The sequence below is a fragment of the Geotrypetes seraphini genome, chromosome 1 (assembly GCF_902459505.1).
Source record: "Geotrypetes seraphini chromosome 1, aGeoSer1.1, whole genome shotgun sequence".
Lineage (NCBI taxonomy): Eukaryota > Metazoa > Chordata > Amphibia > Gymnophiona > Dermophiidae > Geotrypetes > Geotrypetes seraphini.
Window position 1 is genome coordinate 344,124,348 of NC_047084.1, and position 15,583 is coordinate 344,139,930.

A 15,583-nucleotide genomic window follows, 5' to 3' on the forward strand; every position below is an offset into this window, starting at 1 on the left:
GTCCTGGTCCACCTGGTCACTCAGGCTGTGCTTAAGGTTCCTTAGTGGCGGGGAGGTCTCCTGGAACAGAATATCCCCCCGGTCCAAAACCAGCGTGCTTGCAGGCAGTGCAGAGCATCTTGGTCCCGTCAGATAGGCTTTCCACAGGAGATTAATTAAATCTGGTGTAAAAACCCTGAACCGGAGACCCCATGGACCCCTGTAGGACCTCACACTGGCTTCTCTTGGGCTCTTCTGATTTCGCACACTTGTGCTAGGTGGACTCACTGTTCAGGGTCTTTGGGAGGGATTTCTTTGCCACCATTCAGACCTCCTGCGGATCCCCCAGCTATAAAGGACTCAAAGGAGGCTAAGCCTGAAGCTCATCCCCATGCGTGGCCCATGGCACACAGATGCTCCTCAACTGAAAATCCAGCACAAAACAGGTATGATATGGGGGTAGAATAGCGTGAGGAGTCCATCCTAATCAATTTTGAGCCGAAATGAGGGGTTTAGAAAAAAAAAAAAGACCAATTAAAATCCAAGATAGACTGCCAGCAAATTTGCGCCAAAATTGGCCCATAGGGGGGCTCCCCTGAATTTAAAAAAAAACTCAGGGAAAGGGGTTTTGGAGGTGGGAAACCTTAGTCCTGGCCCCAGAAACCCTAAAAAAAAAAGCAATTTTGACACCCTCCCTTCCCCAATTTTTCCCCTTAGGGAATAATGGCCGGTACTCACTGTGCTGTGCTGGTGCCTTCCTTGTTAGCTTTCCTGCATCCTGACTGAAGGGAGAAGATTTTCTGCCTGAATGCCAAGTGGCTCCAAAACTGTAGATTTTCGGCTGCCAGAAAGACCAGACCTAACAGACTTCAAGCTCTACAGATCCTTGCACCTTGATGGGGAGAAGGAAAAATTCAGCCTGCTCCTTGAAGTCCAAAGGGACCCCATAGCCTGCACTCAAGTCTTGGAAGACGAGCTAGCTCCCAAGGGAATGGTCCCTGAGCTTCCAAAATGCCCCAAACAAGCTGGCTCAGCAGGTACAACTTGGGGTTGCCCCATGAGCAGTAGACCACCCATGCAGAATCTGCTTCCTCTCTCAGGCAGAGCTGCCTTAAACTGGGGACCTCTAGGCACCAGCCTCACAAAATGGATAAAAATATATCTGAAAATAATAAAAATCGAACAGAGCAGATCAGAACACACCTTCTAAATTTGCTAGCACAAGGAAAAACTAGAGAGAGAGCACTATACTCCACTGGTAAAGGAGGAGGTACTGAAAGATGTGATGAACATTCCTCTGCAACAGTTTGTGCTCACCTAGAGTACAGACAGACTCCTATTTTTATGTAGCAGAATTCTCCATTTGTGCCGCTGTGAACTGGTACTACAAAAAAAAGTTTTTGATTTCACTTCGTGGTCAGGCTTTGCTTCCAGATATGGCTCTCAAGCATCTGGAGAGTGAATTACAGGTATTTCATGCAGGAACCTAACCCTATTTTCCCATAGGATTCATTGTTCAGTTTCCACAGTTTTGAGGTGCAATGTGAACCGCTGAAACCTAACCTCTATTATCCCAAAGACGCCATGTTTTGTTATTTGCGATTTTGTGGTTCGTGAACATTTTTGGGAACCGTACTACCACAAATAGTAGCTCATGCCAAAAATAAAAAAAAGGAAATCTCTTAGAAATATTGTTCATTGATACAAGATAAACAGGAAAAATATGAAATGGATTTAGTTATGAATGTCAAGATTAGAAAGGAACAGCTTTCTATTATAGGCTATCTACCAAAATATGTAACATAATAACATGGTAGATGACAGCAAATAAGACCCGAATGCTCCATCTAGTCTGCCCAACCCTACCCACTCTTTAAATTACTGACTTAATTTAAATTTTCCTTCTTCTTAGCTATTGCTGGGTCAGAACCAAAAGCTCTGTCAGATACTATGCTTAGGTTCCATCTACTGAAGTCTCCATCAAGCTCACTCCAGCCCATCCAAACCATCCCAGCCAATGAAGCCCTCCCCAGCCCATCCTCAAACAAACAGCCATTTATGGATACAAAACATGCAAGTCTGCTCAGTGCTAGCCTTAATTTTTTTCTGATTCGAGATCCTCTGCATTCATCCTACGCTTTTTTGAACTGTCACCGTTTTCCTCTCCACCACCTCCCTTGGGAGCGCATTCCACGCATCCACCACCCTCTCTGTAAAGAAGAATTTCCTTACATTGCTCTTGAGTCTACCAGCTCTCAACCTCAAATTATGTCCTCTGGTTTTACCATTTTCCTTTCTCTGGAAAAGGTTTTGTTCTATGTTAATGCCTTTTAAGTATTTGAACATCTTAATCATATCTCCCTTGCCCCTCCTAATTAAACCATTTCTTACAAAAAAAACGTATTCAAATCAATCTTGTCAGCCTTCCACTGTGCATATTTTGACAAAGAAATTTGTTTGAGAATCTCAAGAAACAGATTTAGGAATACATAGCATACAAGCTACACAAATAAAGCAGAAAAACAAACTTCTGACCAACCCTTTTAGTGGAATTAAATAAACAAACAAGACACAGCAATTTAACACTTGACACTAAACCTATTACAAGCAGAAGGAAGTGGTTTTGATTATGAAATGATGCATTTCCGCATTAACAGATCATGCCATTTGAAAAACACATACTGTAGTAGTTTTAACTGCACAGAGTTGAAGTTTAGCACAGAACTGCCCATCAAAACTTAAGCGGAAATAAATACCTCCCCCAAAAACTGCTGTTCAGGAGCATTTTCTTCATCATCACAGGAGATTGGCTGGCCAGATTCTTTAAAAGCCTTTTATAACGAATGACAAGAAAAGAAAGTTTGCGGGGATTTAGAAGTATGATGTAAATTGATCAACAAGAAAGCAGGTACAACAATATTCAGATTCAAATTCTGTCATATGCATAAATACTGGTTGACAAAGAAAACAGAGAAATAAATCCAAATAAAAGTTTACTTTTCTTACAATAGAAATTTTGTTGTGAAATATATAAGTACTGATATGCAATGTTATGTATATAAGATCTGTGTCCACCTCAAATGCATATCTAATAGAATACAATATATAAAACCAAATGATGTCCTAGAAAAAAAAAGTTTTCAGACCTTTGTACACATTTTGCTAATAAAATACAATCCAAAATCCATTACAACATGACTGTTTCCCCGATCTACTCAATGTGAAAGAACACTTACCATATTTTTATGAATATAACCCACGGGGTGTAAAAGTTTTTACAGCTGGGAGATGCCAAGTGCAGGTTATATTCGTCACAGTGGAAGGAAAAAAACCCTATCTCCCAAATGGTTTGCTTAAAATACTTAATACCATAAACTTACATCCTATATAATAATACCCTTAGCGCGCATGTGCACTTCAATCTTCGTGGCTCCGTGCGTCCGTAGTTCCATGGCCGGCAGAGAAATGTTGGAGAGTGCGGCGCATGTGCGTTCGGCGCGTGCGCACGTTCTGAGCTGACATTGGGGAGAGGAGGAGGCAGCGACCGAGCTACGGAGCTAGGGGAGGGAAGACCACAACCACTGCCACTCCCTGGTCGCACGGCCTTCTCCTCTGCCTCCACTCTCCCCTCTGGGTGAATTTCAGTTCATTGGGTGAGTCGAGGAAGAAGATTTGTTGGAGGCTGGTGGCACTGTGCAGAGGGGGTGGGGTGGGCTGGGGGGTGGCGGTCAAAGGAATGGGAGTGGGGCGCAGGAGGGGAACGGAAGGGAGGGAAAGAGACAGAAAGACAGACAGATATACAAATGGCGGCCAAGGAGAGAGAGAGAGAAAAAAGGACAGAAAGACACACAGACAGTGGCCAAGGAGAAAGAGAGAGAGAAAGAGACAGAAAGACACATAGACAGCAGCCAAGGAGAGAGAAAGAGACAGAAAGACACACAGACAGCGGCCAACGAGAGAGAGAGAAAGAGATAGAAACACACACAGAGACAGCGGCCAAGGAGAGAAAGAGACAGAAAGACAGACAGACACACAGACAGCGGCCAAGGAGAGAGAGACAGACAGTCAGTGGCCAAGGAGAAATAAAGAGACAGAAAGACGCACAGACACACAGACAGCGACCAAGGAGAGAGAGAGACAGACAGACAGCGGCCAACGAGAAAGAGACATAAAAACAGACACACAGACAGCAGCTAAGGAGAAAGAAAGAGAGAGACAGACAGACAGAAAGGCAGACCGCGGCCAAGGAGAGAGACAGAAAGGCAGACAGATATACAGAAAGACAGACAGCGGCCAAGGAGAGATAGAGAGAGAGAAAGAGACAGAAAGACAGACACACAGACAGCGGCCAAAAGAGAAACAGAAAAACAGCGGCCAAAGAGAGAGAGAGAGAAAGATAGAAAGAAACACAGACAGCAGACAAGGAGAGAGAGAGAGAGAGAAAGAAACAGAAAGACAGACAGACAGCAGCCAAGGAGAGAGAAAGAGACAGAAAGACACACAGACAGCGGCCAACGAGAGAGAGAGAAAGAGACAGAAACACACACAGAGACAGCGGCCAACGAGAGAGAGAGAAAGAGACAGAAACACACACAGAGACAGCGGCCAAGGAGAGAAAGAGACAGAAAGACAGACACACAGACAGTGGCCAAGGAGAGAGAGAGACAGACAGACATACAGAAAGGCAGACAGATACACAGAAAGACAGATAGACAGCGACCAAGGAGAGAGACAAAAAAGCAGACAGATACAGATATACAGAAAGACAGATAGACAGCAGTCAAGGAGAGAGAGAGATAGAAAGGCAGACAGACACACAGACAGCGGCCAAGGAGAGAGGGAAAGATAGAAAGACAGAGAGACAGCAGTCAAGGAGAGCGAGAGAAAGAGACAGAAAGACAGACAGACTGCGGCCAAGGAGAGAGAAAGACAGACAGTGGTCAAGGAGAGACACAGAAAGAAAGACAGACAGACAGCGGCCAAAAAGAGAGAGAGAGAAAGAAAGATAGACAGCGGCCAAAAAGAGAGACAGAAAGAAAGACAGACAGACACATCTGCAGTTCACAGTGCAAGGCCAGCCGAAGGGAGACTGTAGGAGCTGTGCCTAGTCCTGAGCACATGGTAGCAGAGTTCTGAGCACATGACAGAACAGTGAGCGGAGAGTGTGCTAGCAGGAAGAAGCAGAGAGAGGAGCAGAGAAGGCGGTGCTAGCAGGGGAAGAGGCGAGAGCTAACTCCGCCCACCCCTGACATCACCAGCCAAACTCCCCCCATAAAAGGGGACGAGCCAACGGCGCGCAGCCGGACTCCCAACTTATAAGACTAGCTAACTAATCAATTGTCTTCAGTCTTTCTTTAGCGTTCTACCAAGTCTTTAACTATCAATCTACAACTTTCTACCAAGTCTTTAACTCTCAATCTTACAACTTTCTATCTCACCAACAAGCTACTAAATCTTTCTCACTAAACAGGCACACTAACAAACAGACGTTCTTAACTGACAATTAACTGTTAACTAACTAACTACTACTACTAGCTAACTAACTAACTACTCCATCCCTCAGACCAAGAACTAACTAACTACCTCTATCCCTCCCTCAACACTTACTGACCAACACCTAACAGCCCCCACCCTAACAAACATCCTAAAAAAAAAAAAATTTAAATTAAGAAATAATAACAATAAACCTTTGTAATGGCAGGTAGGACTAGAAGCAGCAAGACTTCAATCAAAACAGGCAGTTCAGTCACCGAGAGCACCCAGGGGATGGCTATGGTCTGAGTACAGATGGAAGGAGAACCAGGACGGAGGGCAGAGGTCTCTGTACAGACCGAGGCCATCCCCTCAAAGATGTCTACAGTCTCAACGCAGACAGAAGTAATGGTTCAACCGGACGAAAGCCTTTTGATGGAGCTAAAGAGCCTGAGAGAGGAGGTTCAGCGCTTAAGGAGCATCCGAGACGACGAGACCTTCATCGATGGAGTCATCCAGGAGCTGTCTCAGATCGCTGAACAGGAACCTGACAAGACCACCCTGGGAACACCCATAGCATCCAAAACGGCCACCTTGAGACAAACTACCGGAATGCAGGAAGTGGTTGGAGACGCTGACTCCTGGCAGTTGGTGACTTCCTCCACAAGAAAATGCAGAGGACCTAACTCTGTCTCTTTTTCCCCCATACAGGACAGCTCAACATCGACACCTCATATCGCCCTGAGGAACAGATATCAGCTGCTACAGGAAGGTCCGGAGAAAGAGCTACAAGTAGTTGTTCAGCAGACGGTTCCAACTCCGGAATCAACAGTACAGCCCACCCCTAAGAAGCGCTGAGTGGTGGTCATCGGAGATTCGCTGCTGAGGGGCACCGAGGGACCAATCTGCAGACCAGACCTACAATCAAGAGAGGTCTGCTGTTTGCCAGGGGCCAGGATCCGGGATGTCACTGCTTGCATTGACAGACTCATCAAGCCCCGAGACCACTTCCCCATGGTTCTAATCCACGTCGGAACCAACGACACCGCAAGGAGCAGCCCGGACAGAATACCTGAAGACTTCAGGGCCCTGGGGGAGAAGCTGAGGAGGATGGATGCGCAGGTAGTCTTCTCCTCGATTCTCCCAGTGAGGGGCAAGGGCAGAGCCAGAGAGGATCGAATACAAAGGGCGAACGACTGGTTGCGAGGATGGTGCAAGGAGATGAACTTCGGGTTTCTGCACCATGGAGAAGCATTGCAAGGACTACAGGGACACGACGGGCTACACCTAACCAGAAGAGGGAAGAATGTCCTTGGACACCGCCTAGCCCGCCTACTCCACAGGGCTTTAAACTAGGTAAGTCGGGGGAGGGTACAGGCACAAACAACATACCAGGCGAACTAAAATGCCAATACATTTATGAGGCTGAGGAAAGTAGACACCAAAATTCTGGGTCAGGGGTGAGTGCACACACTTTTGAGTCGGGAGTAGGGTCACATCATATTTATGGGTCACATTGTAATTCCGGGTCTAGGGGGAGTACACACTGTAGTTCTGGGTATATGGGGAGTACACATTGTGGTTCTGAGCCTCAGGAAAGCACAAATAACACAAACAATGCTAAAGGTGTTCAAATAGCTCAAACAGGAATATCCCCATTGAGACATAACAAAAATACAACATGGAGGGCTATGTACGTCAACGTACACAGTTTAGGAAACAAGATTCTGGAATTGGAAACAGAAATAAGGAATGCCGACTTGGATGTGGTGGCGATATCCGAAACCTGGCTCACAGACTCCCACGGGTGGGACATGGTCATACCGGGTTACAACTTGCTTCGCCAGGACAGAGAGGGTAGGAAGGGAGGGGGTGTAGCATTATATACTAAAGATGACATTAAGGTCACGAGAATCTCAGATGTCCAGTATACTGGGGAATCCCTTTGGGTTAATTTGGCCAGAGGGAAGGACAAATGCTTGTATCTTGGTGTAATTTACAGACCCCCAAGACAACAGGATGACCTAGATATGGAAATAATCGAAGATATAGAAAATATCACTTTGCGTGGGGACACAGTATTGCTAGGTGACTTCAACATGCCTGATGTGGATTGGGTTACACTTACCTCTGCTTCTGGCAGCAGCAGGAGGCTATTAAACTCTATGAAAGGAGCAAGCCTCAGGCAACTGGTGTTGGAACCGACAAGGGATCAGGCAATACTGGACCTGATACTTACCAATGGAGAAAGTGTCACAGAGGTCTCGGTGGGCGACACATTGGCCTCCAGTGACCACAACATGGTATGGTTCAATATCAGGAAAGATTTCACTAAATCTACTACACTAACCAAAGTCCTCAAATTCAAGGACACAAATTTCAAAGAAATGGGAGACTTCGTTCACCAGGCGCTACAAAGCCAAGAAGAAACCGATAACGTAGAAGACATGTGGTCGACTTTGAAAGCAACCATACAAGAAGCAACAAACCGCTATGTAAAATCAGTAAGTAAACGGCGAAGGAACAATAAGCCACAGTGGTTTACTGCGGAGATCTCAGACCTGATCAAGGAGAAGAAAAAAGCATTCATCTCTTACAAACAATCAGGGAAGCAGGACTCTAGAGCAGACTACCTGGCCAAATCAAAAACCGTCAAAACAGCAGTCAGGGAGGCTAAATTCCTCATGGAGGAGTCTCTAGCAAAGAACATCCAGAAGGGAGATAAATCCTTCTTCAGGTATATCAGTGATAGAAGAAAAAACTCAGGCGGGATTGTACGTCTTAGGAAACCAGACGGAGACTATGTGGAAAAGGATTCGGAAAAAGCCCAACTATTAAATGAATACTTCTGCTCAGTCTTCACCCGAGAAGCGCCAGGGCTCGGCCCTCAGCTACAGACAAGGGTTGGCTCAGTTGACCCGTTTAGTAACTTTGAGTTTACGCCCAGCAGTGTCTACGGTGAGCTGTCAAGGCTCAAGGTTAGCAAGGCAATGGGGCCGGACAACCTGCACCCCAGGGTGCTTAGGGAGCTGAGTGATGTCTTGGCGGAGCCACTGTCCGCGCTCTTCAACCTCTCCCTTAGTACAGGCAGCGTCCCGTTGGACTGGAGGACAGCTAACGTCATTCCACTCCACAAGAAAGGCTCAAAGATGGAGACAGCAAACTACAGACCAGTGAGTCTAACATCAATAGTGAGCAAACTAATGGAAACTCTAATCAAACACCAATTAGATAAGATCCTGGATGAGGAGAATCTACGGGATCCCCGACAACATGGTTTTACTAAGGGGAGATCCTGCCAATCCAACCTGATCAGCTTCTTTGACTGGGTAACGGGGAAGCTAGATATTGGGGAGTCCCTGGACATCGTGTACCTGGACTTTAGCAAAGCATTTGATAGCGTACCACACCGCAGGTTACTGAGCAAGATGAGTTCTATAGGATTAGGCGACACATTGACGAAATGGGTTGGGAGCTGGCTTGGAGGTAGGCTCCAAAGGGTGGTGGTGAACGGCACCCCCTCCGAAATGACGGAGGTGATTAGTGGAGTACCACAGGGCTCAGTCTTGGGCCCAATCCTATTCAACATCTTTATAAGAGACTTGGCAGAAGGGCTTCGAGGTAAAATAACATTATTCGCCGATGACGCCAAACTGAGTAATGTAGTGGGCAAATGCACAACAGACGAAGATTCAGTGCCCGACAACATGATGCACGACCTACTCCTACTGGAGCGATGGTCTAGGACATGGCAACTCAACTTCAATGCCAAAAAATGCAAAGTTATGCACCTGGGCAGCCAGAATCCATGCAAGTCTTATACCCTTAATGGCGAGATCCTAGCAAAAACGGTAGCAGAACGAGACTTGGGGGTAATCGTCAGTGAGGACATGAAGTCTGCCAATCAAGTGGAGCAGGCTTCGTCCAAGGCAAGACAAATCATGGGCTGCATACGAAGGGGTTTCGTCAGTCGTAAGGCGGAAGTCATTATGCCATTGTATAGATCCATGGTGAGGCCCCACCTGGAATACTGTGTGCAATTCTGGAGGCCGCATTATCGCAAGGATGTGCTGAGACTGGAGTCGGTGCAAAGAATGGCCACCCGGATGGTCTCGGGACTCAAGGATCTACCATACGAAAAACGGCTTGACAAATTACAGCTATACTTGCTCGAGGAGCGCAGAGAGAGGGGGGACATGATCGAGACGTTCAAGTATCTTACGGGCCGCATCGAGGCGGAGGAAGATATCTTCTTTTTCAAGGGTCCCACGACAACAAGAGGGCATCCGTTGAAAATCAGGGGCGGGAAACTACGAGATGACACCAGGAAATTCTTTTTCACTGAAAGAGTGGTTGATCGCTGGAATAGTCTTCCACTACAGGTGATTGAGGCCAGCAGCGTGCCTGATTTTAAGGCCAAATGGGATCGGCACATGGGATCTATTCACAGGGCAAAGGTAGGGGAGGGACATTAAGGTGGGCAGACTAGATGGGCAGTGGGCCCTTATCTGCCGTCTATTTCTATGTTTCTATCTATTCTAGCACCCGTTAATTTAATGTAAGTCTTATAATAATTCTTCATTATCTTGCTTGTTCTGGAAGGAAAACCTTTCAAGTCCATGTCATCATCATCATCTGAATAGTTGACATGTTTGAGAGTAAATGCTTCCACTTTATCATTACTGAATTCATATTCCTCATCATTCTAGCATTGGTGACATGTCCACACTCCTGTGGATGCTCAGTTCAGCGGCATGAATTCAGCATTCGTGGGAGTGTCAGCTTCAGCAGCAGAAGCCTGCTACCAACTTTATGATGGAACACTTGGTAGGGAATACAAAATTTTTACATTGCTTCTTTTCTGTGGATTATAGTACAGATTATGTCTATGTGCAAGCTATATATGCAAAAATACGGTACAGAAATATTTTTAAGGGTTTATTGCATAAATGTTCACCTATTTGTCAAAGGAAGCCTATTCGCTCTTCTTCATCCATAGGAACAACTCCTGTCTCCAAAGATTTGTTGAACAAATCTTTAATAGCTCCCTCAATATCCTGGGATGGATCCCATCTGGTTCCATTGCTTTGTCCACCTTAAATTTTTCAAATTGTTCATAAATACTTTCTTCCGTGAATGAAAAGGTATCTACTCCATTCTCGTGTGTAACTCTGCCAGGCAATCTTGGTCCTTCTCCAGGATCTTCTTCCGTGAACAAAGAACAAAAGCATTTGTTTAACATGTTTGCTTTTTTCTCATCACTCTCCACATATCGATACATATCTTTTAGTCTTGCAATTCCATTTTTCAACTTCTTCCTTTCACTAATATATCTGAAAAATTTTTGTCTCCCTTTTTTACATTTCTAGCCATTTGCTCTTCCGCTTTCACCAGACATCTCTCTCTCTTGGCTTCTTTCAGTTTCATCCGGTAGCACTTTCTGTACTCTTCTTCTTGGGTATTTTTATATTTCACGAACGCCAGCTCTTTTGCTTTTATTTTCTCCACCACATGTTTAGAGAACTATTTCGGTTCCTTTTTGTCTTGTTTTTATTTAATTTTACTCACATAACGGTCGGTAGCCATTTTTATTGCTCCTTTCAGCATAGACCACTATATTTCCACTTTCTTTATGTCCTCCCATCCTAACAGCTCTTTCTTCAGGTACATTCCCATTTTACTAAAGACCGTATGTTTGAAATCTAGGACTTTGAATTTTGTGTGGTAGCCCTCCACTTTAGCTGTTATATCAAGCCAAACCATTTGATGAACACTATTTCCAAGATGGACACCCACTCGAACAACAGAGATACTCTCCCCATTTGTGAGGACAAGATTAGAGAATGATATAGGGAAAAATTTTTCCCCGCGGGAACTAATTTTCCCGTCCTTATGAATTCTTTGACTGTCCCTACCCCATTCCTGCAAGCTCCGTCCTCATCTACACAAGCCTCAAACACTTAAAAATCATAAGGTTTGAGGTTTGTGTGGTTAAGACAGAGCTTACAGGAATGGGGCAGGGTCAGTGAAAACTCGAAGGGACAGGACGGGGAAATTGAGTTCCTGCGGGGATGGGAACAAATTTGTCCCCGTATCATTCTCTAGACCAGATCTAGTATCGCTTTTTCCCTCATGGGTTCCGTCACCATTTGTCTGAGAAGAGCCTCTTGAAAGGCATCCACAATCTCCCTACTTCTTTCCAATTTCGCAGACAGAACTTTCCAATCTGCATCTGGCAGATTGAAATCACCCAAGAGCAGCACCTCCTCTTTCTTTCCAAACTTTTGGATATCTGCAATCAGATTTTTATCAATTTGTTGTGATTGAGTTGGAGGTCTGTAGACTACATCCACGTAGATAGAAGTTTCATTTTCTCTTTTCAGAGCGATCCATATCACTTCTTCCTCTCCCCAGGATCCCTGCATTTCAGTCGCTTGGATACCAATCTTTACATAGTGCTACTCCTTCACCTCTTTGACCATCTCTGTCCTTCTTAAAAATATTATATCTTAGTATGTTTGCAACCCATCCATTGGAGTCACTGAACCAAGTCTCTGTGATAGCAACAATATCTAGATCTGCCTCTAACATCAGGGCTTGAAGATCATGAACTTTGTTGCTTAGACTGCTAGCGTTTGTGATCATCACTTTCCAGCTATCTTTCAGTGGTAAACTCGTTTTTTGTATAGGTTTATGTTTAGTTTCACTGCTAAGGAGTTGCTAATATTATTTACGTTGCTATCTGTACTACCATCACATCTTATCTTTTGCTGGGGGTGGCCTCCATAATTCTATTTCACAAATGTGCCACCCCCACCTTCTAATTTAAATGCCTAGAAACATATTGTCTTTCCTCAAATGCTATCTGGCCCTTATCTGATCTTATGCTCTGAAATGCAACTTTAAATACTAATCTAGAGTAAACTTTTTATATAAAAACCATAACAGATCTAAAGGCTACACCACTGCCTAAACTGACTTTGCTGAAAAAGAAGAATTCTGAACCAAAAGGTAAAAGAGAAGGACAATGAAATACCTACTGAAGCCCAAGTTTTACCTTTTCCCAAGTTTGAATGATAGCAGGTAAGATATTCCAATAGAGTTTTTCTTCCCCTTAGCAGATCCTCACTCAGGCCTATAGCAACAACTGCAAACTCCAGCAGAAGAAAGAACATGATTCAAGCCCCTGAAAAACACAGCCATATCCAGACACCCTGCTATGGCCTCTCCTGTACCATCCCTCTGTAGCAGGAAAAGCCACTATCTGAACCTTCAAGGAGCTCAAGACCAAGTCCTTTATCCAGTCCCACCTGTAACTAGGCTAGAATCTCTGGTATTGAACCTTTCCAAGATGGCACCGACTTCAAATGCACCAGAATTTGAAGACTTTCCAGATTTACACATAATACAGAGATGTTGACCATTTACATGTGCACATCATAATTGTCACTACTACTGAGAAAAATCCTTTTTAGCTCTAACAGAACCTCTCAAGAATCATACCATAAGTGAAAATAGCTTTATATTCTCCAAGTTCAATGTCCCCAGTATAAAAGATCTTTATGATGAGAGAAGTATAAAAAAAACCCTGCATAGTGGTCTCAATAGGTCTCCATACTATGGGTGCCTGAGCCAGTCCAGCATCGCAAGAATCACCATTATCACTCATCTCTCCATCCATCATAACAGAAGCTTTGGCACTGGCCATGAAAGAACAAAGCACCCCCTTTTGGGGCCAAGGCTGTACCAATACATATATTCTGCTATATCCTAGTTTTTTTTTTCTTCTGCTGAAAAACAAGTTTCTGGCAGATACCATTTGATCAATGACAGAGGTACCCCCACCTGATCATAATCAACCAAAAGGCCTCACTGCTTCCAGGTCCGAGACAATTTGTCTGAGGAAATCCATCTGACAATTGTCCACACTTATTATTATGTATTACCAAGATGGTTTTGAGGCCCCATTCAGCCCAAGCCATTGTTAGGTATGCTTCTTCCACAACCTAAGATTTGTGGAGCTTATTTGCCGGTTGACATAGGCTACTGCCATCACGTTGTAACACTAAACTGTTGGGCCTCAAATTCTAGGCAAGAAGATCAGAAGTGCTAGGCAGATTGACCTACCTAGATTCTGACAGTGACCAACAACCTTGAACCACCTAACCCTTGACAGAGCATCCTTCAACCCTGTGGCTGGCATCTGTGGCCATGATAAACCCGTTTGGGGGCTCTACATTTGATGCCCTGGGAAAGGTGCCTCCTTACCTACTACCATATGAGGTCTACTCTCGTCTACAGAGGGAGTAGAAGCTAAATTTCAAACTTCTTTAGACTTGGGTGACCACCTGGATAGCAAGGTCCTTTGGAGTGGTTTCATATACGTCCTTGCCTAGGGAACCAGTCCAGGGCAGCCACCACCACCACTACCACCCACCACCATGGAATCCAACACTTGGAGGTCCTTCCACGTTGAAGCCATTAGGAGACTAGAAATCTCCAACCTGTGCCATCATGACAACTCTCCAAAGTCAAATACAATTTGCTAGACACTATATTGAACAACTAGTCTTTAAGCCCGTTACATTAACGGGTGCTAGAATACTGTTCACCCTCTATGTTGCCCCTTCCATTCACTGCCCTCTCTTCTCTTTCTATCTCTCTCTTTCTCTCCCATATGGCCTCTCTCCATCTCCTCCTTCCTTTTCCCTTGGTCTGGCATACCTTCCTCCTTCCCTCCAAGCCATTCTCTCCCCCTCTGCTCCCTTTCCTCATTTAACTACTTCATTGGTCAGCAGCAGCATTCACAATTCATTGCTGTTGCTGGCTTCAGGTCTTTCTCTCTGGCCGGTCCTGTCTTCATGAAAACAGGAAGTAGGCAGGACCGGCCAGAGAGGAAGGCCTGAAGCCAGCAACAGCAGCGAATTGTAAACGCTGGTGCTGCCTGAAGCACCCGATGCAGACGCTTCTCTCCCCTCCCAGCCCAACCCCCGCTGACTCTACGACCCTCCTAGCAAGACTTTAATATCAAACCTCCCTCCAGCGTTGGCAGTCGCTGCACGTTAAACAGGCTGCTTCGGCTTTCTTCTGCCGTTGAGGCTCTCTGTTGCATCATTGATGACGTAATCAGTGACGCAGCAAAGGGACTCAACTGCAGGAGAAAGCCCGAAGCAGCCTGTTTAACGTGCAGCGAGTGCCAACGCTAGAGGGATGTTTGTACCGGTGCAGAAGCGATATGTCTCTCCCCCTCCAGTACCTGTGCAGCACTTTGCTGCGGCGCATCCTCCCATGGGGGGGGGGGGGGTTGCACAGTGGGAGCGGGTGAGAGCGGCGATCTCCAGTTGGGGGGGGGGGTTTGCACAGTGGGAGCGGGTGTGAGCGTCGATCTCCGGGAGGGGGGGGAGAGCGGCGATCTCCAGTTGGGAGGGGGGATTGCACAGCGGCTTAGAACTTAAAAAATAACTTCGGCCACAACATTACCTTGGGGTCTGCTGAACTTAAAAATTAATTCTTTGTGAACATTAGTTTGGGTTCCGTGAGTATGTAGAACCCTGGTGTCCGATCGGGTCCTGTTTGGTCTGCCACTGCCTGGAGGAATTGAAGAGCGTGTAGGGCGGAAGCGGGGCCTCAGCACCGGCCGGGCGGCTCGCGCCGCCGGCCCCGAGGAGCTCGAGGCTGGTGCCGGACATGGGGCCCCCAGGAGCTCGAGGCCGGCGGCGGGCATGGCTGGCGTAGCATGGTGGAGGAGGAACAGAGTGCGGTGACGTAAAACCCGTGCATGCGCAATCGTGTTTCCGCGACGGGATCAGGGTAAACGATTTTTTTAGTGCGCATGCGCGTCCTACCATTTTATTATATTAGATGCACTTTGACTACCCACACCATCGCCTGTCAACCCTTTGTTGATGACTTCACCCTAATCAACCAGTCATCCAGGTAGGGGTGCACCTGAATGCCTTTCTTCTGAACTGTTGCAGCCACCACCACCACCATAACCTTGGAGGTGGTCAGAGGTGCTGTGGGTAGTCCAAAGAGGAGAGCCTGAAACTGTCTCCCCAGTATCACAAACCCCTTGTGCTTTGGTCTAACTGGAATATGGAGAGAGGTCTCAAATAGATCCATAGTCACAAAA

The 15,583-nt window shown here is 45.8% G+C and overlaps 1 protein-coding gene across 8 annotated transcripts in view; it reads right to left on the reverse strand.

The window, feature by feature from the left end:
* The window catches only part of SEC31A (SEC31 homolog A, COPII coat complex component), a 240,037-nt gene that overhangs the window by 137,868 nt on the left and 86,586 nt on the right, over window positions 1-15,583 (reverse strand). For all 8 annotated transcript variants that reach the window (XR_004541033.1, XR_004541032.1, XM_033962592.1 and 5 more), the window contains exon 14: window positions 2,736-2,810. Coding sequence is in view for 6 of the 8 variants with exons in the window: in XM_033962592.1 (XP_033818483.1) it covers window positions 2,736-2,810 (75 nt within the window). In the remaining 2 variants the exon portion in view is untranslated. The remainder of the gene's footprint in view (window positions 1-2,735; window positions 2,811-15,583) is intronic.